At 43.8% G+C, this 25923-nt stretch overlaps 1 protein-coding gene across 4 annotated transcripts in view; it reads right to left on the bottom strand.

Moving 5' to 3' along the window:
• The window catches only part of LOC101108102 (uncharacterized), a 60548-nt gene extending 35264 nt beyond the window's left edge, over positions 1-25284 (bottom strand). The window contains exons 1-7 of one of the 4 annotated variants that reach the window (XM_060395066.1): positions 25209-25284; positions 18359-18587; positions 16433-16585; positions 11976-12124; positions 8858-8998; positions 8294-8439; positions 2042-2134 (exon numbers count right to left, since the gene is read on the bottom strand). In XM_060395066.1, coding sequence (XP_060251049.1) covers positions 2042-2134; positions 8294-8439; positions 8858-8998; positions 11976-12124; positions 16433-16585; positions 18359-18538 — 862 coding nt within the window. In that variant the 5' untranslated portion in view covers positions 18539-18587; positions 25209-25284. Of the gene's footprint in view, positions 1-2041; positions 2135-8293; positions 8440-8857; positions 8999-11975; positions 12125-16432; positions 16586-18358; positions 18588-24695 lie in introns of all 4 variants that reach the window. The other 3 variants (XM_015092633.4, XM_027959765.3, XM_027959791.3) reach the window with 3 other exon arrangements.
• Between the last annotated feature and the right edge of the window lie 639 nt (positions 25285-25923).

Here is a 25923-nt window from a genome sequence, read left to right on the forward strand (position 1 = left end):
TTGTCCACAAAGGGCCGAGCATAAAAATAGTTTGGCTGTTTCCAATTGGAACCAAATGGAAACCATCTGGACTCCTCACCCAGGAGATTGATGTAAATCAGCTCAATCTGACTCTTATTTTGAAACATGTAGAACTCTTCTACCAAAGACCAAACTCATCCTCAGACAAACAAACACCTTATGACTGTGAAAGTAATTGTCCAGTATAGGAAGCTGTTTTTTAATTTGCTTTGTGAAGTCTGGATAGCATGGAAATGCTCTACTTTGACAAGAGGCTAGAAAGTAAATAAATATTAGATACAAAGTGGTTTCTGTTGATTCCAGGCACAGAATTCCTTGGGAGACAAAAGACTTTAATGGCTCCCATTGCCTATTGGATTAAGTCCAAACTCTTGGCCTGGCATGCAATCCTCCTTAATGTGACCCATCCCTCTTGCCATGTCTACACTCCCCCCATGTACTCTTGTTCCAGCTAAGATTATAGGCTTGTGGCTTGCATTGCTTTTTTTTTTTTTACTTTAAAATTTATTTATTTGTGTGTATGCTGAGCCTTCATCACCGCTGTATGGGCTCTTCTCTGGTTGTGGTGAGCGGGGGCTCCTCCCTAGTTTCGGTGCCTGGGCTTCTCACTGCCTTAGCTTCTCTTGCTGCAGAGCACGACCGTGGAGCGTGAGGGCTTCAGCTGTGGTTCCCGGGCCCCAAAGCATAGGCTCAGTAGCTGTGGTGCACAGGTTTAGTTCTTTCTCCGAATATGGGATCTTCCCGGATCAGGGATTGAACCCATGTCTCCTGCATCGGCAGGTGGATTCTTTACCCCTGTGAGTCGCCAGGGAAGTCCTGCATTGTTTTTTAGTTAAAAATTTTTTTTAAATAGTGCCAGTGGATTTTGGAAAATCTATTAAAGGGGGAAAGAGGAAGGAGGAAGAGGAGGAGGAGGAGCGCCATACTCGGTTATCATTTGTTTTAGACAGTTGCCATTTGGGAATATTTTCAACCAAGAATGCTCTCAGAGGAGTTGGCTGGGATTCCTCTGGGGATGAGGAGGGTCAGTGTGTCCAAGCCAGGTCACCGTCCAGAGGACAGTCCTTACACTGGGCTGGATGACATCTGAGGGGATAGGACTTGAGTTGAGTCACTGTTCAGCAGAGACTGTATTCACATCAGACAACAGAGCCAGGGCCTGATAAATGTTCTGACTTTACCTTTTCATCTGGCTTTTTTAGATCACTAAATTATATATGCCATCCCTCTAGGCTGTCACAGAGTGCCAGGCTGGGCTCCCTGTGTTAATCAGCAGCTTCCTGCTAGTTGTCTATTCTTCACACGATAGTATATATATGTCAATGCTGCTCTCAATTTGCCCTATCCACACCTTCCCCTGCTATGTCCAGCAGACTGTTTTTCTAGATTCCATATATATATGTGTGTGCGTGTGTATTAATATACAATATTCGTTTTTCTCTTTCTGACTTACTTCACTCTGGATAACAGGCTCTAGGTTCATCCACCTCACTACAACTGACTCAAATTTGTTTCTTTTTATGGCTGAGTAATATTCCATCGTATATATGTACGACAGCCTCTTTATCCATTCATCTGTCGACGGACATCTAGGCTGCTTCCGTGTCCTGGCTATTGCGAATAGCACTGCAATAAACATTGGGGTGCATGTGTCATTTTGGATTGCGGTTTTCTCAAGGTATATGCTCCATTTCTACCTCTAAGGAATGAACATAGGAAAAGAGTTTCCAACCTGAATATATCAGGCCTGCTGTTTATTGCAGAATATTCCCATAATTTTTTTTTTTTTGGACTTGTTGAATGTGGCAGAGTCAGATTCCTCTGGTGGTTATAGTTCTGGTGGGTATGGCTAAGCTGTTCAGTACTAGGTTTATATGAAGCCATCAGACACTTTTTCTCCCCTTGAGTTTTTCTCTCTGTTTGGGGTAATTACTTTAGTAATTACACACAGCCTATAAAAGGAAGAAGTGATTTACAAGATGAAGGAAGTAAGAGGAACAGTTTAAACAACCAAAAATACCTTTTTTTCTCTTCTTCCCTGAGGTAGGTTTCACTGTTACAGCCCTGGATGACTCTGTAATCTGGTTCAAAGGTGAACTTCCTCTCTGGATGGCTGTATGAAAAAAATTAAAAGATTAAAAAAATAATAATTCAATGTTGCATGCATGGATTTTTGACCCTTTTTAATATCATTTATTGCCTTCATTTTATGTATACTTTGGGCAGTCATAAAAGAGAATTATCTTACCCACTGACTTCACTTCTGTCCTATCTTTTTGATGTTTCTCCCCTCAAAGGCTTGAAGAAAGCATGCAACCAGGTGGCACCTGAAGAACCAACCTGAGGGCTGTGTGTAAATCTTATTTCAGTTCCACAGTTGCCCTCTATACCAGTGGCTCCATTCTCAGGAATTAGTAAGAACGTAGCAGAGAAGAACACATTTTTGGCATATTTAAATACATATACTGGAGACAACCCTAGCGGCCCAGTGGTTCAGAATCCAAGTTCCAAAGCCAGGGACACAGGTTCAATTCCTGGTCCAGAAAGACTCCACATGCCGTGGAGAAACTAAGCCCATTCGCTACAACTACTGAGCCTGAGCACCCTAGAGCTCCACAACTTCTCAAGGGAAGCCACTACAATGAGGTGCCCTCACACTGCAACTAGAGAGTAACCAGCACCTGCTGCAGCGAGAGAAAGCCTACACACAGCAGCAGAGACCCGGCACAGTCACAAATAAAAATAAATAAATGGACACAATTATAAAATAAATAAGTATACATTCTGATGTATTATCATCCTAGGGTCACTCTGGACCCTTCTTTCCCTCTCTCTCTCACCCCACATCCCATCCACCAGAAGCAGTGTAGACGTAGAGCATCGTCTGCTGCCGTCCTCGGCTCATCTGGGTGGAACCCTCTCGCCTCTCACCCCCACCGCTCATCTGAGTGACAACAGCCTCCCAGAAGGTCTCTGTGCCCCCACCCACACCAAGTCTGTTTGCCACACAGACTGAGTGGTCCTTCTCCAACCTAAGTCCCGACTCAGTCCTGATTCCTCTGTGCTTTCCTAGCTAACAAGGAAGGCACGTGACTCCTGGCCCCTGGGACTGCCCAGGCACCTGCTGCTCCTTGTGTGCAGGCCTTGGGGTGTTCCTGGAACACTCCTCATTTATCTGCAGGCTTGCTTCCTCCCCTCCTGTGTCTGTTCACAAACGCCACCTCTTCAAGGAAGCCTGTACTCAACCGTCTATTTAAAGTCACTCTAGGGACTTCCCTAGTGGTCCAGGGGTTAAGAATCTGCCTTGCAATGCAGGTGATGCAGGTTCGATTCCTGGTCGGGAGATTAAGATCCCACATGCCAGGGGTTAACTAAGCTCCTGCGTTACAACTACTGAGTCCACACACTCTGAAGCTCATGTGACACAATGAAAGATCACGCAACAAAGATCCTGAGTTCTGCAACTAAGACCCAACACAGCCAAATAAATAAATGCTAAGATAAAAATGAAGTCACTAAATTCACATGCCTTTCGGCCCTATAATTCCACTTCTAAGAATTTTCCGTATTGCTATATTTGCACCTGAAACTGTGTGTGTGTGTGTGTGTGTTAGCAAACTATAAAACTATTTGCATTTGAGGATAAAAATAAAATAAAATCACACCCCAACCATTTTTTCCTTCCCCAGGTTCCCAAACTTACTTACCTTGATTTTTTTTTCCCTTTTTTCCACAGCAGTTGTCATCTTATAGTAAACTATAGCTGTAATTTGTTATGCTTTTTAAGAGTTGTCTGAGTCCCCCTACCCCTCATACACACACACATAGACAAGCACACTGTGTTCCCAGCCCTCTGCTCAGGGGCAGGGATCTTTGTTTTATGTGTGTAAGAAAAGACACAGGTACACACACACACATACATATGATGAAGGAAGGAGCGTTATTCCTAAAATTACATTTTATACATTATAACGAGTAATTAAGAAAGCAAACTTGTCATTGGATAGTGAGGCAGTCATGCCTCCTTGGTGGTCAGCAGCAGAAAGCTTCTGTGCCCACCTCTGGCAAGAAGCTACTAGGAGCCTGGGAGTAGCTCACAGAGCAGGAAAGGAAATCAAACATTTGGGCCTTACGAAGCATTGGCCTCAAGACATTTTTGCCTTCAGTAACATCCTAGACGGAAATGGAAAAGTTATAAACAATCTTGTAACTTTTTAGTTTGGTATCTACACTTGTTCATCATAAGCTTTAAAATTTCAAAGGATGAAATTTCTAACATATAGAAAATATTGACATTTAAAAATAAAATCTAGGGTGAGGAGAGGGATAAATTAGGAGTTTGGGATTAACATATACATACTACTATATATAAAATGGATAACCAAGAACCTCTTGTATAGTATAGGAAACTATAATAAATATTTTGTAATAACCTATAAAGGAAAAAAATCTGAAAAAAGTTATATATGTATATGTAACTGAATCACTTTACAGGATTCCATTTTTTCCTGTGTTTTTACTGGTATTTTCATTTTAATAATTCTATAGAATTTTATATTTGAAAGTCATTTATTGGTCATCCTATAATACTTCTTTGTAAAAAAAAAAGCTTCATTTACAAATATTTAAATTTTAAAAGTTTGTTGTGATCATAAGCCTCTAAAGTGTTAAAAAGTCTTCTGTAGTTATTACTCAATGTTTCAGTTCAGTTCAGTCGCTCAGTCGTGTCCGAATCTTTGCGACTCCGTGAATCGCAGCACGCCAGGCCTCCCTGTCCATCACCATCTCCCGGAGTTCACTCAGACTCACGTCCATCAAGTCGGTGATGCCATCCAGCCATCTCATCCTCTGTTGTCCCCTTTTCCTCCTGCCCCCAAACCCTCCCAGCATCAGAGTCTTTTCCAATGAGTCAACTCTTCGCATGAGGTGGCCAAAGTACTGGAGTTTCAGCTTTAGCATCATTCCTTCCAAAGAAATCCCAGGGCTGATCTCCTTTAGGATGGACTAGTTGGATCTCCTTGCAGTCCAAGGGACTCTCAAGTGTCTTCTCCAACACCACACTTCAAAAGCATCAATTCTTCAGTGCTCAGCCTTCTTCACAGTCCAACTCTCACATCCATACATGACCACTGGAAAAACCATAGCCTTGACTAGACGGACCTTTGTTGGCAAACTAATATCTCTGCTTTTCAATATGCTATCTAGGTTGGTCATAATTTTCCTTCCAAGGAGTAAGCATCTTTTAATTTCATGACTGCAGTCACCATCTACAGTGATTTTGGAGCCCCCCCCCAAATAAACTCTGACACTGTTTCCACTGTTTCCCCATCTATTTCCCATGAAGTGATGGGACCAGATGCCATGATCTTCGTTTTCTGAATGTTGAGCTTTAAGCCAACCTTTTCACTCTCCTCTTTCACTTTCATCAAGAGGCTTTTAGTTCCTCTTCACTTTCTGCCATAAGGGTGGTGTCATCTGCATATCTGAGGTGATTGATATTTCTCCCGGCAATCTTGATTCCAGCTTGTGCTTCTTCCAGCCCAGCGTTTCTCATGATGTACTCTGCATAGAAGTTAAATAAGCAGGGTGACAATATCCAGCCTTGACATACTCCTTTTCCTATTTGGAACCAGTCTGTTGTTCCATGTCCAGTTCTAACTGTTGCTTCCTGACCTGCATATAGGTTTCTCAAGAGGCAGGTCAGGTGGTCTGGTGTTCCCATCTCTTTCAGAATTTTCCACAGTTTATTGTGATCCACACAGTATGCAATAGATGAATACAATATATTTATTTATTTTCATCAATCCTAAAAATAAAATTTTTACTCGCCACTTCTCTCAAAGAGATGGATGGTGCTGTTTTATTTATTTTTATAATTAACGCATGTATTTGTTAAAGAATATCACTGCTAAAATGAAGTAGACTTCAGCATCAGTGCTTTTCTCCTTTTTATTGCTGTAGTTGTAACTGCTGAGAAATCTTATTCATATGGATGGGAATGGAATAATAGGATTGCCAGGTTTACTCTCTCTTGTCCTCCAAATACAGGACACCCAGTTCAATTTAAATATTAGATAAACAAAGAATAATCATTTTAAGTATATCCCAAACATTGCATGGAACATACTTATAGTTAATTATTTCCATCTAAAATTGAAATAAATCCCAAGAGTTTTATCACAGCAGTATTATTCAATTCTTTGAACTCCTGTGTGTGTGTCAATTGCTCAGTCACTTCTGACTCTTTGCGGCCCCATGGACTGTAGCCCACCAGGCTCCTCTGTCCACAGGGTTTTTCAGGCAAGAATACTGGAGTGGGTTGCCATTTCCTCCTCCAGGTGATGTTCTTGACCAAGGAATGGAACCTGCATCCCCTGTGTCTCCTGCATTGCAGGGGGATTCTTTACCTGCTGAGCCATCAGGGAAGCCCTTGAACTCCTGATAGGCTAAAAATTATATAGTGATTGACCAAAAAAAATTCTTTTAATGATCTGTCTGTTTATAACTGAAATCTTCCTTCAATTTTGTTAAAAGCAAAAATTGGAAGCCATGTGACCTGTAAAACATGATTCATTGCTGAGCTATTAGAGTCATTCATTTAAAAAAAAAAACACTTACACTCATATTTTGAACTATCTCTGTTTCTGAACCCTAGGGGAGATGCTCTGCTCAGATACTTGATGGGGGACAGGTGTGCCTTTCTTTCACAAAGTAGAATGATGACTGTGACCAGTGATACCAACCACAGGTACTGGCTCATTATGAAAGGTGAGAATCTGGACATTTTAAGAAACCATCCACATTCCCACAAACGTTGCTACTGGGAAGTTTGTGTATACTCTTTGTCTTAATGTGTTTGGGCTGTTATAACAGAACACCATAGACTGGGTGGCTTATAAACAATAATTATTTTTCACAGTTCGGAAGAGGCTGGGAAGTCCAAGATCCAGATACCAGTAGATTCAGTGTCTGGTGAGAGCCTGCGTCCTGGTTCACAGATGGCTGTCTTCTTGCCATAATCCCACAAGGTGAAACAGTAAGGGAACTCTGGGGTCTCTCTCTTTATTTTTGGCTGCGCTGGGTCTTCAGTGGGCTTCCCTTATGGCTCAGCTGGTAAAGAATCTGCCTGCAATGTGGAAGACCTGCATTCGATCCTTGGGTTGGGAAGATCCCCTGGAGAAGGGAAAGGCTACCCACTCCAGTATTCTGGCCTGGAGAATTCCATGGACTGTACAGTCCAGGGGGTCTGTGCACAGGTTTTCTCTAGTTGCAGAGAGCAGGGAGGGGCTACTCTCTAGTTGCAATGCTTTTGCTTCTCATCGTGGTGGCTTCTCTTGTTGTGGAGCATAGACTCTAGAGCACACGGGCTTCATCAGTTGCAGCTCGTGGGCTCAGTTGCCCTGCAGCATGTGGAATCTTTCCGTGTCTCCTGCATTGGCAGGTGGATTTTTAACCACTGGGCCACCAGCGAAGCCCACGATTAGTGTGCTTGTCAGAAACCAGAGAGCTTGCTCTGTCTGCCTTCACACACCTAGGAAAGGCCCTGTGAGGACAAAGCAAGAGGGGCGCCATCAGCTGGCCAGGAAGAGAGCTCTTATCTGGAACCAAAGCAGTTGTAACAGATGACCACAAACTTAGTGGCTTAAAATAGTACATGTGTATCATTTTACAGTTCTGGGGATCAGAGTCCAAAATGGCTCCTATAGGCAAAGTCAAGGTGTCAGTGGACCTGCATTCCTTTTGGAGGCTCTGAAAAGAACTCGTTTCCTTGTCCCTTCTAGCTCCTACAGGCCACCAGAGCCTATGAACCCTACCTCCATCACTCCAACCTCTCCTTCCATTGTCACACTTCTTTCTCTCTAACTGCCTGCCTCCCTCTTACAACGATCTTTTTGCCATGTGAGCAAACATAGTCACAGGTTCTGAAGATTAGGACAAAGACATCTTTGGGGACCTGTTATTCTGTCCCCACACATTCTAAGGAAGAAGAATCTCCATGGATCACTGCGAAGGTCACCTTTAATTGCAAAACAAAGGTTCCATCTTTTCAGTTCAGTTCAGTTGCTCAGTCGTGTCTGACTCTTTGCGACCCCATGAATTGCAGCACACCAGGCCTCCCTGTCTATCACCAACCCCCGGAGTTTACTCAGACTCACGTCCATCGAGTCAGTGATGCCATCCAGCTATCTCATCCTCTGTCATCCCCTTCTCCTCCTGCCCCCAATCCCTCCCAGCCCCAAATGAACCTAGGACCAAGTTTCCCACAGCTTACCTTGGAGCAGTTGAGGGGGGTTCCTGGCGTCTGGTGAGGAAGTGGCCAGTTGGTCTTTCCCCTGCATCTCTGCATACTCTGCCAGGGGTCTGAGGAGACCCAGAGCTCCAGAACATTGCAAGTAATTGCCACCGAGGTGTAGCTCACTGGGGAAGAGGTGAAATACACTGTTCATTAGACATTTTTTCCACTCTGTCAAATTTAGATTTGAGGTCTTCACCTCATAAAATAATAGACCTAGTTACAAAATAATACATAAATAATCATAATAATAGACCATGTCATAAAAAATAGACCTAGTAACCGCATCAGCCAGCCAAAACGTGCATTTAGCACAACACCCTTGATTCTCAAACATAAGAAAGGATAGAAAGGATCTTTCTATTATAATTAAGAAAAGAAAAACAAAATAACTAGAGGAGAAAAACATGATGAAAAACATAATAAAAAATCTAAGACCTCATGGGTTAGCAGGCTCTGTAAGTAAGTGTTTATATAACTCAAGACGCAACAGTGGCAAGATGTGACTGGGCAGGGGTGGCAGGGAGCAGGGGACCCTCTCACCGAATGGCACTGTGGCATACGATGGAGCCCAGCCTCGATCCATTCTGTGGCCCCAGACTACAGTAGCGCAGACTGAGGCTTTGAAGCCTTTGGTTGTTCTCCAGGCCTGAGAGAATACTCTCAATTTCTTCATGTGTAAATCTAAAAAGAAATGATAGGAACTTTAAAATGTATGTCACCCATTGGATTATTAATGTTAAGTACTTCCAAGGCAGTGAGCAGCACTTTTGCTGGTCCTCAGTTTAGGCTTCCTGGGCTAGGGCTGGCTGTGGGGGCGGGCTGGGATGATTGAGGGGGGCAGCCTGCAAGTGGAGGAAAGGGGACCCAGAGTCTGCCTCCTGGGCAAAGAGAGCAGAGGACCATTTGAAGTACCCATTTAAGGGTGCAGATGGAGAGCAAGTTGTGAATCCTGAAGATGAGAGAGGTGGCCCAGTTGGCAGTCTGGGAAGACTCAGTGGTACCAGGACTCTATAAGGAGAATCCTCTTAAGCCATGTCCACAGCAGGTTCAGGAAAGTTCAACCTCTCAGCCTTCCTTGGCCCTGAGGTCCTCTTGCCTTAATCTGCACAATCTCTAGCGTTTCAAAGTGAAATCACACCCATCATCTCATTCATGCCAGCAACAGCCTCTGGGGGTAGGTAGGGATTAGGTCAAGAAACTGAGGCCCAGCAACACATTTGGGGAATTTGCAAAGTCAAGGCTTGAACTTTAAAATAAAGTGAGAACTTGCCTGGTGGAACAGGGCTTGCCAGGCGGCTCAGATGGTTAAGAATCTGCCTGCAACATGGGAGACCTGGGTTGGATCCCTGGGCTGGGAAGATCCTCTGGTGGAGAGTATGGCAACCCACTCCAGTATTTTTGCCTGGAGTATCCCATGGACAGAGGAGCCTGGCAGGCTACAGTCCATGGGGTCACAGAGTCAGACATGACTGAACGACTAAACTCATACATACTCCCTGGTGGCACAGTGGATAAGAATCCACCTGCCAATGCAGGGGACACGAGTTCAATCCCTGGTCCAAAAAGATCCCACATGCCACAGAACAGCTAGTGAAGCCCACAAGCCCAGAGCCCATGCTCTGCAGCCACCGGGATGAGAAGCCCCAGCCCATCAATGAAGAGTAGCCCTTGCTCTCCCCAACTAGAGAAAGCCCTCACAAAAGAAATGAAGACCTAGCACAGCCAAAAATAAAAATAAATAAAAATTTTAAAAAATGAAGTGAACAGTACTGACAGAAATAACTTGAAAATTTATAAATGTATTCAACAAATAATTATTGAGGACCACAGTGGCTGAGGGGATGCGCTGTGTATGAGAAAGAGGGGCATCCTGCCTGTTGGACTTCATAGTCTATCAGGGAAGACGCTGAGGACGGAGCTCCAGTCCTCAGAGGGCAGTGACCTGCAATCTGTCCATGTTGAGGTCTCAGTGCAGACTCCCAGCTACCCAGCCCTGACAGCTCTAGGTGTCTTAGCAGCAGCAGTATTTCCACTGACAATTAAAACAAGCTGTTTCTTAAAGATGGGAGTTCCTTCTTTCTTCCCCACAGTGCAGGTCTCTGGGTCCAGCACAGCAACTGGAGTCTAGAGGGTCTCCTAGCAGTGGGGTTGGTTCTCCTTGGTCCATTTTGGGAATTCTGTGGCTGCTCCTGAATCACTGCATGGTGTCCCGAGGACCCTGTCCTTCTGCTGCCCTGAATTAGGAGACCCTAAGGCTCCTGGTGGCTCAGTGGTAAAGAATCTGCCTACAATGCAGAAGACATAAGAGATACAGGTTTGATCCCTGGGTCAGGATGTTCCCCTGGAGGAGAGCATGGTAGCCCACTTCAGTATTCTTGCCTGGAGAATCCCACAGACAGAGAAGCCTTGGCAGGCTACAGTCTGTAGGTTTGCACAGAGTCAGACGTGACTGAATTGACAGCACAAGGCTCCTCCCAGCATTTCAGAAACGTGGAGAATCTCCACGGAATACTGACTTTCCCCAGCTTGTGCTGATGGACTTGTTCTCTGTCACCACCAGGGCTCTAGTAAGATCCCAGTCCTTTAATGGGGTCTTTGCATCACTGAGGTACCACTTCTCAGGCATGACTTCACAGCCCACTGGCCTTTTGAGTACAGGGCACCACCTGGCTCCATGGCAAGAGTCACAGAATCATAGACTTGGGAAGTGGAAGAGATCAGCTCATAGATCAGAGAGATGGCACGACCAACCCCAGATCACATAAGCAGTTTGAAATCTTTTATGGATTGTAAATTAAGACCCCAGCAATCTAGTATCATCGATCAAAGGTGGACTCTGAATCAGACACCTGAATTTACATCTAGTCTCCATCCCTAAGAACCAAATGGCCTTGAACAAGCCAGTTAATCCCCCTGAGTTTTTCCTTACCTATAGTCAAGGGTTAGAAACAGTATATATCTATCATTATACATCATACATCCCTATGTAATGGTATATATTTATACATATCTACTGTTGGGAGAAAAAAATGAGAAAATCCATGTACTGTGCTTGGCATGCAGTAATAACCATTAGCAGGTATTGTTATTATTTGTATTATTGACCTTGACCTCCCCTGACCACTCGGAGCCCAGCCCTCTGAAGGACTTGCTCTGCTCTTGTCTGGCACCATAGCTTTCCTCTCACCTTCTCTCCTAGTGAGCACTGACCATCTCTATGCAACTGCAGTTTCCCTTATCCAAACTACTGCTAAAATGTATATCAACAACTTCTGTGATATTCAGACTTTCCGCCTTGTGCTTTACATAATCAAGAGCATGTTTCCTTCCTCTGTACACTGAGGACTCCCTTGGACAGTGGCAGTGGCTTAAGTACACTTATATCTTCCTTAGCAACAAGCACCATGCCTTGTACAAACTAGCCTTCGACAAATATTTGTTGAAAGAATAAACAAATGACTAGAGACTCTTTTTTGAGAACCCTAACATTTACTAGGAACATGAACTCTAAGGAAGTTTTAGGGTGTCCTTTGCAGCAATGACTTGATTAAACACAAGGAACTAGGACATTTCCCTCCCCTGCCTTTGCCTCCCCCAGCTGCCAGCGGGGTCGGGGGAAGGTGTGGGGAACTTTGAAGGATCTGCATTCCAGACTTACTTGCAGTAGTCGAGGACGAGAACATGCAGACTGCTGAGACACAAAGCCTGCCCAAGCCTCCCCAGAGACCATGGATCCATCTTGCAGTCAATGAGTTCCAGGGTGGTAAATGGGCAGCGGGTGTGCCCCTTCGATTCTAGAAGCGAAGCCTGAGAATGCAAAGTTAAAAGTGCAGACACAACGAAAACAAACATGATCTGCGTTTGTTCTTTTATATTCGAGTTTATTCTTCATTTAACTTTTAAACACTACTATGGTTGAATATGATCTGTGTTTATAAATTATTTCAAAGTCACTTATGTTAATTATTCAATATTTTGGCCTCTAAGATAACTTTCTAGTTACCCAAAGAGAAAGTGGCATGAAAACAAAATAATTTCCGTTTAAAATGAAGACTCACTAGGAATTCCCTGGCTGTTCAGTGGTTAGGACTCCATGCTTTCACTGCCAAAGTTTCAATCCCTGGTTGGGGGACTAAGATCCCACAAGCCGCTTGGCATGGCAAAATAAATAAATAAATAAATATTTAAAATAAAAGAAAATGAAGAGTCATTGAAGAATTGCACAGGAAACATCAAGCTTTATGATGAGAGAAAATATATGGTAGCACAATATAAGCACAAGTCTAAGGCAAGGTCATTTCTTGATATAACAAAGGATCCCAATGATAGTGAAATTCCAAACTGATAGGAAAAAGTATTTAAAGCTAAAAAACATGAAAGCTGCCTTTTTTAGCAATTAGAATCACCACGACCTGAGGATTCCCTCAATTCAGAATTTAAACCTGAAAGTGACTTTGGTAAGGTTTGGAGCATGTAGGGTTTTGTGAGGTAATGACATGTGGGTCAGAGACAGGATTCCAAATTACAGCTTGGTTGAGAATAAAAGAGCCCTTGCGATCTTAACTACAGAGCTGGTGCCTGAGGCTTCTTTAATGAGAGAAAGTCTAGTTTGAGTGCTGGATCAGATTTCTCAAGCTGTATTTCTAACAGAGGAGGCCATGTGGCACATCCCTGCTGATGTTAACGTTGGTCTGTGCAAAATAAACTCTGGACGAGGTCCTACAGATCTCAACCAGTGGTTTGCAGGGTCACCCGCCCTGCTGTGGGCAAGACCATGGCTGTCTGATAGAATTTCTCAGCAGCCTTCAGCTGACCAAGAAAGTGAAAAAGTAAAAGTGTTAGTTGCTCAGCTGTGTTCAACTCTTTGTGATCCCATGGACTATAGCCCACCAGGCTCCTCTGTCCATGGGATTCTCCAGGCAAGAATACTGGAATGGGCAGCCATTCTCTTCTCCAGGGGATCTTCCCCACTCAGGCATCAAACTCAAGAATCTCCTGCATTGTAGGCAAATTCTTTACTGTCTGAGCCACCAGGGAAGCCTGTAGATTACCAAGAGGGCTACATTTTAAGGAACTGCTAAGGGTCACTTTTAACATGCATGAATAGCATTCTCTTTCCAATTTGAATGGACTGAGCCTCTGAATTTAAAAAAAAATAAAAATTCTGTTTATATATTTAAACTATCTTTTTAAAAGTTCATTTTAAAAGCATAGTCAAAAACATAAAATTTACCATTTTAATAACTTTTAAGTGTACAACTCCATGGCTTTAAGTATATTCACACTGTTGTGCAAGCCCCATCACCATTCCTCTCCTGAATGTTTTCCATCTGTCAAAACTGAAACTCTGTACCCATTCAACAAAAGCTCCCATTGTCCCCAGCCCCCAGCCCCTGGCAACTGCCAATTCTACTGTCTGCTCTATGAATTTGACTACTCTAGGTACCTCATATAAGTGAAACACTATCCTTTTGTTTCTGACTTATTTCACTCACTTCAAGGTTCATCCATGTTGTAGCATGTGTCAGAATTTCCTTCCTGGATAATATCCCACTGTATGTATATACCATGTTTTGTTTACCCATTGGTCTGTCGGTAGATACTCAGTTTGCTTCCATCTTTGGCTATTGTGAATAATGCTGCTATGAATATGAATGTATCAATATCTCTTTGAGACCCTTCTTTCAATTCCCTTGGGTACGTACTCAGAAGTGGAATTGCTGGATGACATAGTAGTTCTATTTTTAATTTTTGGAGGAGCCGCCATACTATTTTCCATAGTGGCACCATTTTACATTTCCACCAATAGTGCATAAGGGTTCCAATTTCTCTGCATCCTCATCAACACTTTATTTTCTGCTTTTCTGAATAGTAACCATCCTAGTTGACATGGAGTGGTATCTCATGGTGGTTTTGATTTGCATTTCTCTAATGATTGATTGGAGAAGGCGATGGCACCCCACTCTAGTACTCTTGTCTGGAAAATTCCATGGACGGAGGAGCCTGGTGGGCTGCAGTCCATTGGGTCGTTAGGAGTCGGACACGACTGAGCGACTTCACTTTCACTTACTCTCATGCATTGGAGAAGGAAATGGCAACCCACTCCAGTGTTCTTGCCTGGAGAATCCCAGGGACAGGGGAGCCTGGTGGGCTGCCGTCTATGGGATTGCACAGAGTCGGACACCCAAAGGTCAATGAATGAGAAGAAAATGACCCAGAGAGGTATGCAGGGCACTGACGCCAGCTTTCCCTTTGACAGCATCATTAAAGTAGTATATTTGAGCTTTGATTTTAATGGATCATACAGTCCAGGGGACAAGGTGAGCAGTCCAACAGGAAATCCTGAATAGAGGTGTGGCTCAAAACATAAAGTGGATTGTAGTGTAGTCCTTAGAGTAACAAAGAACTAGAAATAAACCCAACTCTTCCCTTCCCCAAAGGATCGCAGGGAAAATGGCTCAACTCAAACTGAGTATATGGAAAAAAATACATCCCCTGAAAACTCACAAGACTAGCCTTAGCACAGGTCTGCAACTTGAATTAACATCACCAGAATGGTTCAAAGAAACCTTGAAAGTGAACGTGTTAGTCACTCAGTAACGTCTGATTCTTTCCATCCCATGGACTGTAGCCTGCCAGGCTTCTCTATCCATGGAATTCTCCAGGTTAGAATACTGGAGTAGGTCGTCATTCATTTCTCCAGGGGATCTTCCCAACCCAGAGACTGAACCTAGGTCTCCTGCATTGCAGGCAGATTCTTTTCCATCTGAGCCACCAGGGAAGCCCCAAAGAAACCTTAGATTAAGAACTTAATTTCGGGACTTCCCTGCCAGTACAGTAGTTAAGACTGCATTTCCACTGCAGGGGACACAAGTTCAATCCTTGGTTGGGAAACTAATCCCAAATGCCATGTGGTACAGCCAAAAAAAATAAAAACCAAAGGGGAAAAAAAAAAAGACGAATTTAACAGCTCTGAGTGTGTGGCAGAAAAAACCGTGAATCTTCTCTGGAGAGAGCTATCTGCAAATCAGAGCTCAAGGAATTGCCATAACTATTTTTGTCCCCACAAAATATAAATTTACAGTAAAAAAAAAAAAGAAATCACAAAAACATATAAAGGAATGTCCTCATAAGTACGAACCAGTAGAAGCAAGAGTCAGAAATGTCAGACTCCAAAATAATTCAGATAATTGGAATTATTAGACACAGATTATAAGTTTAAACATTCAGAGAAATAAGGGACTTTCAAAAAGGCTAGAAACCGGAAAAATTAGTGTTTTTTATGTTCTGTTTGAGTTTTTCTCCACTCCAGAATCATGATTCTGGTGTTGTCCCATACTATCTTCTAGAAACCTTATTGTTTTGCCTTAAATAATATATAATCCATCTGAATTGATTCTGGGGTATGATGTGAAGTAGAAATCAAGCTTCTTTATCTCCCATATTGTGTATTTTAGCTTATCTTTTTGTCCTCAGTGAAAGGATTTACCTGAATTACCTGATTTGCCCTTGCCAGAAGTAAAGTCCTATTATGACTCACTATAAAGGAAGTTCAATATAAAAAGTAATAATATTTAATCTGTAAGTGTGTTTTCAGCAAACTATCATTCAAGAATGAAGGCTATGTGTTATATAATAGCAGTCAAAATTAATAAACATGGAGAAATCTTGACAACATAATGTGAGTAAAAGAGGAAGTCATAAAACCACACACAAAGTACAATTCACGTAGGTAAGTAGAAACATACATGCATATGTAATAAAAGCATAAAAACATGCATGGGGTTGATACACATCAACTCTAGGCTAGTGGTACCTCTGGGAAGTAGATGGGGGAGAAGAAGAAAGATGGCACTTTAGCTCTTGTATTTGCAAATATCTTCAATATCCATTCCTTAAAAAGTATATTATGCAACGATGAGTACATAGATGTCAGTTCTATTATTTTTTGCACTTTTATATGTCTGAAATATTTCACTAAAAATACTTTAAAAAAAGAATACTTTGGAGCATATCAGTCAACAACCAAATAAACTATAGCTGGAACACATGGTAATATGCTTACATTCAATTTTAAGGTTAAATGGAGAGCTATTTTTTAAATGCATGACTCACAAGTCTGGCTATCTCTTGGTTGCTCAGTTGAAAGCCCCAGATGCAGATCTCTCTCCCCAGCATGTAACACTCATCCCGAACAGTCATGAGCAAAGGTTCCAAGGAAATTGGTAGGATGCCTGGCAGGGAGTCATCAGGTCTTACCAGCACAAACTAGAATGTTAAAAAAAACTACAGGTGGGCATCATAAACGGAGGTTCATGTATCCAAATATGTAGAGAAAGAATATCATCATTAGACAACATTAGAAGGATATTACTTATTAACTTTGGATCAAGTGTGCATTGGGGGGATAGTTCAACACAAACTTAGGGAGTTCCTGCCTAAACTTCATGAAAAGTCCCTCAAGGCAGAGATTTTTCCAGCAGGTTACTGTCCATAACTGGGTCAGGAAATCAATTTAGTGGGTTGTTACCAGCTTTTTCTTTATTTCTTTAATGAGACAGAAAAGAAGGGAAATTATCTGAGTATATAAGGATCTGAGTATGCAGTAAGGAATAACTGTCTCATGACACTTTTATTTTAGTGATGTTCAAAATCAAAATGGAGACACAACCAAAGCAACCCAACATAAACAGCTCTTAGGGTCATACTGATTCCAGTACTTATACACTGGGTCATAATGTTAATTATATTTCTGATGGTGATTGTAATTAAAAATATTTGGAAAATACTGCTGACATGATTATACATTTGAATAAAATTTATGATTAACCCTATGATTAAGTAGTGCAGCCTAATTATAAAACTACAACAGGAAAAAATGAATTAGGCCAATGCAGGAGACACAGGAGACTTGGGTTCGATCCCTGGGTCAGGAAGATCCCCCGGAGGAGGGCATTGTAACCCATTCCAGTATTCCTGCCTGGAGAATCCCATGGTCAGAGGAGCCTGGTGGGCTACAGTCCATGGAATAGCAGAGTCGGACGCGACTAAAGCGACTGAGCATGCGCAGGAGCGCAGGTCTGGAAGAGGGGAAGCGGAGAGTGAACGCCTGAAGGAATATAGCGGGGGCGTGCAGCTGCCCTGAGAATGGGAGTTCAGAAAGAGAGAGAGATTTAGACAGGAACTGTGGGAGGGTCTCTCTGTGGAGGGTGCAATGTAATCACCCTCCCAACCCCAGAAACATTCAGGAAAAATATGGGTGGAATGGATTTGTGTCAAAGTCTTAAGTAATGATATTTAAAGTACCCATCTCTATCTAATTATTTTGTTTAATTTGTTGTCTTGCTTAACACTCAGCATTTTATGAAATCAGTAGGTGTGTGGTTATTAAAACACAGACTGTCTTTCTGGGCTGGTGATAGAGAAGCTGCGAAGCTGGATCGTCCGTCTTCGGGTGCCAGGCTCCCCCTTCTGGTCTCTCAGGAGCCCCTTCCTGAGCTGACCAGTTATGCTGGCCTCTCTTCCTCCCCGCTGACATTCAACTAGTAGGTTTAATCTCAGAAAAGATGTGACATCAGGTTTTTTCCCCCTGAAATCCAAATGATATGCTCTCTTACTCCAAGTGAGATGGGAGGGGTTGTGGGTATTTGCAGGTCTGGCCTGATGGCTTGGACGCATCTGATGTCAAGACAAGGAGACATTTTGGAGGGTCGGGAGTGCCGGGGAGGGAGGTTCTGCAATGATGACAAAAGGGATGCTTTCGAGCTGGACTCTCCAGACAGAGTGGGAGGAGGGGCAGGCTGGCCGTTCCAGAGATGAAGCGGGGTGAGAACAGGCAGAGCTGCTCAGGATGAAGGACGGGAATGGGGCAGACTGGGAGGGAGGGGTGGGAAGGTAGGAGGAGCGCCGAGCAGACTTTGGTGCCAGAGTCAGGCTCTGGATGGCATGCAGGCAGGAACGCAGAGCGGGCGACCCCACCAATTCTGGGCTTGAAGAGATTGAGGACCCATGTTCCTTGGTTCCCTGAGAGGATACACTCACCTTCCTGAGAATCCGTTCATGGTTGATGCTGGCTTTCAAGTCCCTTTTGATGGCTGGACACACAGACGTCTGAGTCTGTACACAACGCTTCTCGTATGTTTTCAGAAACTTTTGAAGAGTGGAAACAATGGGCAGGGGTGCTCCTTTAGTTTTTCGTTTTTCTTGCTTTTCTCTTGGCATTGTTTCATAGTGTTAGATTCCACTTGGATTCTGAAAACTGTAACTTGCCCTGAAACCCAACACACATATCTTTTTAAGAAGGAGATCACACTTTCCTCACTAAAAATGAGCAAATATTGCTGCACATCTTCTCTGAAAATCATAAAGTACTCCACTAATCCTAAAATGAGAGTGGAGAATCAGAGCAGAAAATTTCAATTTGCAAGGACTATACTCATGGAAATGGATTCTTTCTTTTAGATTGTTTAAAATGGGGAAGTTCATGGAATTCAATTATAAAGGAACACAATTAACATTAATAGTGGGCTCTAAATACTTCCATGTTCATATTGATTTAAAAGTGGCATAATTTTCTTTTAGACATAATTCCTGCCAGGCAGTAATTATAGTGGTTAAGAATGAGGGCTTTGGAAGGTAACAGACTTGGATTTTAGTCTTATCTCCACTACTTGATTTACTGTGTGGCCTTAGAGAAATTATAAACTCTTCAAGCCTCCATTTCCCAATCTGTAAAATGGGTGATGGTGTCATAAAGGTTAAATGAGATGAGTTTATAAAGCACCACATAATGCCTGGCATGTAGTGATGAGGAAACATTTTTTTTATTATTGATGTTATTATTATTACTGATGTTATTTTTGTTCTGCTGGCTGCAAGAATCAGTTCTAATTTTTGTCAGTGGGATTGCTGGATCATATGGAATTTTTCGTTTTTTAAGGAACCTCTATGCTGTTTTCCATAGTGGCTGCACCAATTTACATTCCCACCAACAGTGTAGGAGGGTTCCCTTTTCTCCACACCTTCCGTATCACTTATTAATTTGTAGCACAAATTTTTGTTTTATATATTTTGGCACTATGGTATTAATATTGCTGCTGCTGCTGCTAAGTCGCTTCAGTCGTGTCCGACTCTGTGCGACCCCATAGATGGCAGCCCACCAGGCTCCCCCGTCCCTGGGATTCTCCAGGCAAGAACACTGGAGTGGGTACTTACAAATTTAGAACTGATAAATTTTCCTAGGAGATGTACTCTTTTGACATTACTTAACGTCCCTTTTTGTCTCTAGAAATGCTTCATGTCTCAGAGTCACAGGTCCCAAAATATACTGAGATGCGTGGAGGCACTGCACACTTATAGGGCACTTGGGGATATTTTAAATTTTCAAGGGAAAGTTAGCGTCATCTGTTAGATGCCATACGAACTACTGGGGGTAGTTCACATTTTCAATTTAGGTCACACTTGCATTAGTATCCTATTGCTAGAAATTAGCCCATCACAAGTGAAAAGCATTCTAAAAAGGGAGAGTAAACCCAGTAGAATGTAGAGACACAGGTACTGGGGTAAGGGAAAATCATATTCTTAATAGCTCTGGTTGGGACTTTATCTAATCCATGTAAGCCATCACTAGGATGACCAACTGTCTCAGGACTTAAAGTGCTAAAACCAGGAAAATACTGGGCAAACCAAAATGGCTCTTCACCCTACCACTCACCCGACCCATGGCCAGCACTCAGTTGTAGCTCCAGCATTCTGCTCATAGCTCTGCTCCAGCAGCTCCTGCAGAGCAACCAGACTTGGCAGCTACCCAAAACCTACTTTTCATCTTGGGGCTGGTCTAACTTCTTCTTTTACATGGAAAAAAACGAGGCCCAGGAAGGGAGAGAAGGGATTTGCTCTGGCTGAAAACAGAACTGAGCGTACTGATTCCCAAGATCATTAAAAAATTTTTATTGGCATATAGTTGCTTTACAAAGTCGTGTTAGTTTCTACTGTACAGCAAAGTGAATCACGTTCAATCAGCTATATATATATACACATATATACATATATATCCCCTCTTTTTTGGATTAGGAAATCCCATTTAGGTTACCACCAGGCACTGAGTTCCCTGTGCCATACAGTAGGTTCTCGTTAGTTATTTTATTTTATACCTAGTAGTGTATATATGTCTGTCAGGAAGCACTTAACAGGAGGCTTCCTGTGTGCTGTTTTGGATCTGTCAGGAATTCTCTGTTCCTTATTAATTCCTGAATATTCAGGAATTAAGAGGAGAGGCAAGCCTCTCCTGGGGGCTGAGGAATCCAGGCATTTCCTTCATTAGCTTTTCCGTACGGTGATAAGTATCCTCTTCCTTTTTATGAACCATATGGTAAAAGTGATAATTTACAACTCGCTCTCTCTTTAATATGGATCGCCTATGTTTTGTAAGTCTGCAATTTTAATCTTTATCTTTGCAGAGAATAACTACAGTATATATGCCCACACCATGTTGATTAAAACACCTTTGCTCCATCAGAGCTTTGGTCCCTGTGTCTTGCTTTCTTTCTCTCTCTCTCTCAGGCTATTTCTTTGGAGCACAGAGGTCCTCTGTGTTCACTTTCCTGCCCGGGCTTCTAAGACCCTCTCGAGAAGGTGCTCTGTGCTTTCACCCCATTGAGAAGGTGCCTGAGGCCTTTGTGAACAGAGCAAGCCCCGTGCAGGGGCTTTATTGGCTTTCTGCATAAACCAAGGAATCAGTTCAGTCGCTCAGTCGTGTCTGACTCTTTGCGACCCCATGAATCGCAGCACGCCAGGCCTCCCTGTCCATCACCAACTCCCGGGGTTCACTCAGATTCATGTCCATCAAGTCAGTGATGCTATCTAGCCATCTCATCCTCTGTCGTCCCCTTCTCCTCCTGCCCCCAATCCCTCCCAGCATCAGAGTCTTTTCCAATGAGTCAACTCTTCGCATGAGGTGGCCAAAGTACTGGAGTTTCAGCTTTAGCATCATTCCTTCCAAAGAAATCCCACGGCTGATCTCCTTCACAATGGACTGGTTGGATCTCCTTGCAGTCCAAGGGACTCTCAAGAGTCTTCTCCAACACCACATTTCAAAAGCATCAATTCTTCGGTGCTCAGCCTTCTTCACAGTCCAACTCTCACATCCATACATGACTACTGGAAAAACCATAGCCTTGACTAGACGGACCTTAGTCGGTAAAGTAATGTCTCTGCTTTTGAGTATGCTATCTAGGTTGATCATAGCTTTCCTTCCAAGGAGTAAGCATCTTTTAATTTCATGGCTTCAGTCACCATCTGCAGTGATTTTGGAGCCCCAAAAAATAAAGTCTGACACTGTTTCCCCATCTATTTCCCATGAAGTGATGGGACTGGATGCCATGATCTTCGTTTTCTGAATGTTGAGCTTTAAGCCAACTTTTTCACTCTCCTCTTTCACTTTCATCAAGAGGCTTCTTTCTCTCTCCTTTACTTTCTTATCAGTCGACTCCGGACCACCAGGTTCCAGCCAGTGATTCAGCAGTAAAGTATCTGCCTGCAATGCAAGAGCCGCAGGAGACTTAGGTTTGATCCCTGGGTTAGGAAATTCCCCTGGAGGAGGACATGGCTACCCATTCCAGTATTCTTGCCTGGAGAATCCCATGGACAGAGGAACCTGGCAGGGTATAGTCCATGGGGTTCCAAGAGTCAGACACGACTGAAGTGACTTAGCATGCACGCAGTGTATATATGTCAATCCCAATCTCCCAGTTCCTCCCACCTCCCTTTCCCCCTTGGTATCTACACATTTGTTTTCCTACTTCTGCTTTCTAAATAAGGTTTATAACAATTTTTTTCGAATTCCCCACACATAAATACGTGGTATTTGTTTTTCTCTTTCTGACCTACTTCACTCTGGATGACAGTCTCTAGGTCCATCCACGCTAAGACCATTTTTGGAAAGCATCTCGAGTGCTGTTTGTGTGTGACAGCATTGTGTGTGAAGTCGCTCAGTTGTGTCAGACTCTTTGCAACCCTGTGGACTGTAGCCCACCAGGCTCCTCTGTCCATGGGATTCTCCAAGCAAGAATACTGGAGTGGGTTGCCATTTCCTTCTCCAGGGGAATCTTCCCAACCCAGGGATCGAACCCAGGTCTCCCATATTAGAGGCAGACGCTTTAACCTCTGAGCCACCAGGGAAGCCTATCATCAGGCAATTGGCAAACACTGCATAGCACCATGGGAGACTGTGTGGGTGGGGAGGGGGTGGCCCAGGTCACCGGAACAGGTTTTAATCCTGTTTCTGTCCATTACTCGCAGGGTGATCGTGGGTAATCAACTTCTCTTCCTTGAACCTCATTTTCTTCATCTGTAAACATGGTGGGAATATTAACTCTTTGACATTTGTGAGGATTATATGAGATAACAATTGTAAAGATTTTTTTCATCAGTAAGATGGAGATGATGGTGACAAAGAAGTGTTATGAGGAATAATGAGTTAGTACATGACAAATGCTGAGAACAGAACCTGACACACAGCAGATGCTAAGGAGGGAACCTGAGGCACACTGAGTTTATGTGATTTGCCTAAGGGCAGACACTGGTAAATGGTGTAGTTGGGATTCACATTTAGACAATCTAGATCCACAGCCCCAATTTGTAACCACTTGTACCATTTGTTAGAAACTGTTATGAATTGAATGTTTTCACCTCCCCTCCCCCTCAAATTCAAATGGTGAATCCCCAGTGTGGTGATATGGGTCCTTTGGAAGGTTATTACGGTTAGATAAGGTCATGAGGGTGGGGCCCTAAAGAAGGGATTAAGAAGAAGACACCAGAGCTCATCTCCAACCCATCTACCCCCAAGCTGTTGAATCGGCCATCACCTACAAACCAAGGGGGGCTGCCCTGGTGGCTCAGATGGTTAAGAATCTGCCTGCAGTGCAGAAGACCTGGGTTCAGTCCCTCAGTTGGGAAGATCCCCTGGAGAAGGGAATGGCTATTCACTCCAGTATTCTTACCTGGAGAATTCCATGGACAGAGGAGCCCCGTGACCATGGAGTCACAAAGAGTCAGACACAGTTGAGCGACTAACACTTTCTTTCCTTTACAAACCAAGAGAACAGGCTTCAAAATGAAATCTATCTTATTAGTATTTTCATCTTGGATTTCCCAGCCTGTAGAACTGTGAAAAACAGATTTCTGTTGTCATTGGTATTCTATTATGGAAATGGCAATCCACTCCAGTACTATTGCCTGGAAAATCCCATAGACAGAGGAGCCTGGCAGGCTGCAGTCCATGGATCTCAAAGAGTCAGACACAACTGAATGACTTCACTTCAAGCTGACTAAGATGGTACTATCCAATATTGTTTGTTCAGTCGCCAAGTCATGTCTGACTCTTTGTGATCCCATGGACTGCAGCATGCCAGGCTTGCCTAGCCCTTACCATTTCCAGAAGTTTGCCCAAGTTCATGTCCATTTAATTGATGATGCCATCCAACCGTCTCATCCTCTGTCACACTCTTCTCCTTCGGTCTTCAATCTTTCTCAGCATCAGGGTCTTTTCTAAATGAGTCCACTCTTTGCATCAGGTGGCCAAAGTATTGGAGCTTCAGCTTCAGCATCAGTATTTCCAATAAGTATTCAGAATTGATTTCCTTTACGATTGACTGGTTTGATCTGCTTGATGTGCACAGGACTCTCAAAAGTCTTCTCCAGCACCACAGTTTGAAAGCATCAATTCTTCGGCATTCAGCCTTCTTTATGGTCCAACTCACATCTGTACATGACTAGCCTTGACTGTTTGAATTTTGTCGGCAAAGTAATGTCTGCTTTTTAACCCACTGTCTAGGTTTGTCATAGCTTTCCTGCCAAGAAGCAATCATCTTCTAATTTCATGGCTGTGGTCACCATCTGCAGTGATTTCAAAGCCTAAGAGGAGGAAATCTGTCACTGCTTCCACCTTTTCCCCTTCTATTTGCCATGAAGTGATGAGACTGGGTGCCATGATCTTAGTTTTTTTAATATCAAAATTTAAGCTGATTTTTTCACTCTACTCTTTCACCCTCATCAAAAGGCTCTTTAGTTTCTCTTCTGCTATTAGAGTGGTTTCATCTCATACCTGAGGTTGTTTTTACTTCTCTAGGCAATCTTGATTCAAGCTTGTAATTAGGGGAGGGAATGGCAAACCACTCCAGTATACTTACCACGAGAACCCCACTATACAGTACTACTGTTCACAATATCAAGTATTTCTCATGAGCCTCTTCTGGGTATATACACATATATTCGATAAATATTCTACTTAGACCCTCTTAAATCTTGAGTTTTTCACTTTCTATTTTAGTATGAGTATTTCTGTCATTTCTATAAGTGTGTGGCCCAGGTTAGCAATTACCTAGGTGATTGGCTGGTATGTTAATGAATATTTATTGGAGTTTTCAGAAGTGGATACCCCATGGATGCTAGATTTTCTCATCTTGTCTGGTTGTGATTCTCCTGGAAATGAAAAGTGGGGATGGGGGGTGAGCGGGTGAGAGTAGGGGCCTGAGGGTTTTGCTGTCTGGAGAACAGTTCTGAGTTCCCTGACCACCCAGCTCCAGCAGCGTCTGGCCGGGCGACTACATGGGAGGCCTGGAGGGGCTGCCTTTTGCTGCCTTCTTCAAAACCCCTGATGCATACAACAGTTTCAAAAGATCCCGGAAAGAATTTCCACTACCCACCATTGCCGGAAATCCCTACCCTGGGGATGTCTGGGTGGGGAGGCCTGTGTCCCTGGGGCGGGGGAGGCGCAAACCAAGCCCGGGTCCCAGCGTGCCTGGAGCACCTAATCACGGTTCGGAGTGCCGGAGCAGCCTCGCCCTCACCCCGCGCGCTGCTGGCACCTGGCCCGCGCCCCGCACTCACTCACGCGCCGGCTCCCTGCCTCCCTCCACCGCTGCCGGGTGGCTTCCCGCGTCCAGTGTGCACCATGGAGACGGCTGCCCGGGGGCGGTAGCGGCTAGGGGCGGAGGCCGGAGGAAGTCGGTGACCCGCGGGGGCCAGAGCGCCAGGAGGAGAGGAGGAGCAACAGGAGGAGGGCAAGAGGAGCAGCAGGAAATAGCGTTCCAGGGTTCGCGGAGGCTCTGCCCGGGACCGGGAGAACTCCAGGTGCCCTTGCTGCGGATCTGGGTCCTGGCAGCTGATGGCGCTGCAAGGGACGAGGTCTAGGAGGGAACAGAGCAGGAGACCCGTGTCTCTGGTTATCAATGGGGCATTGGGGGCGAGGAGCAGAGGTCTCCAAAGAGTAGATGCCTCGGCCTATTTCCCGCCCAAGCGATGTCAGCTGTGGACCGTACCGGAGCCCCTAACTGGGCTTTTCAAAGAAACCGAGTTATAAATGGTGGTTACAGTCCACAGCAATAAGCAGAAACCAGGGTGAGAGAACTCGCCTGCGCACTAGCGAGGTTTCCTTTTGCGACATTTTGTCTCCCCGCCCCCAGGAGGAAGGGGGCGCCAGGATAAAGGAGGCCGCTCAGGGGTTGGGCCTGGGAGTTTTTCTGGGGAAAATGGAGGACAGAGGGGCAAAGCACTTGGAGCTTTGGGAAGAAGTGGTTGGGGGAGGAAAAGGGATTTTTTTTTTTATT

Source organism: Ovis aries, chromosome 1 (genome assembly GCF_016772045.2).
Source record: "Ovis aries strain OAR_USU_Benz2616 breed Rambouillet chromosome 1, ARS-UI_Ramb_v3.0, whole genome shotgun sequence".
In the NCBI taxonomy this organism is placed as follows: Eukaryota; Metazoa; Chordata; class Mammalia; order Artiodactyla; family Bovidae; genus Ovis; species Ovis aries.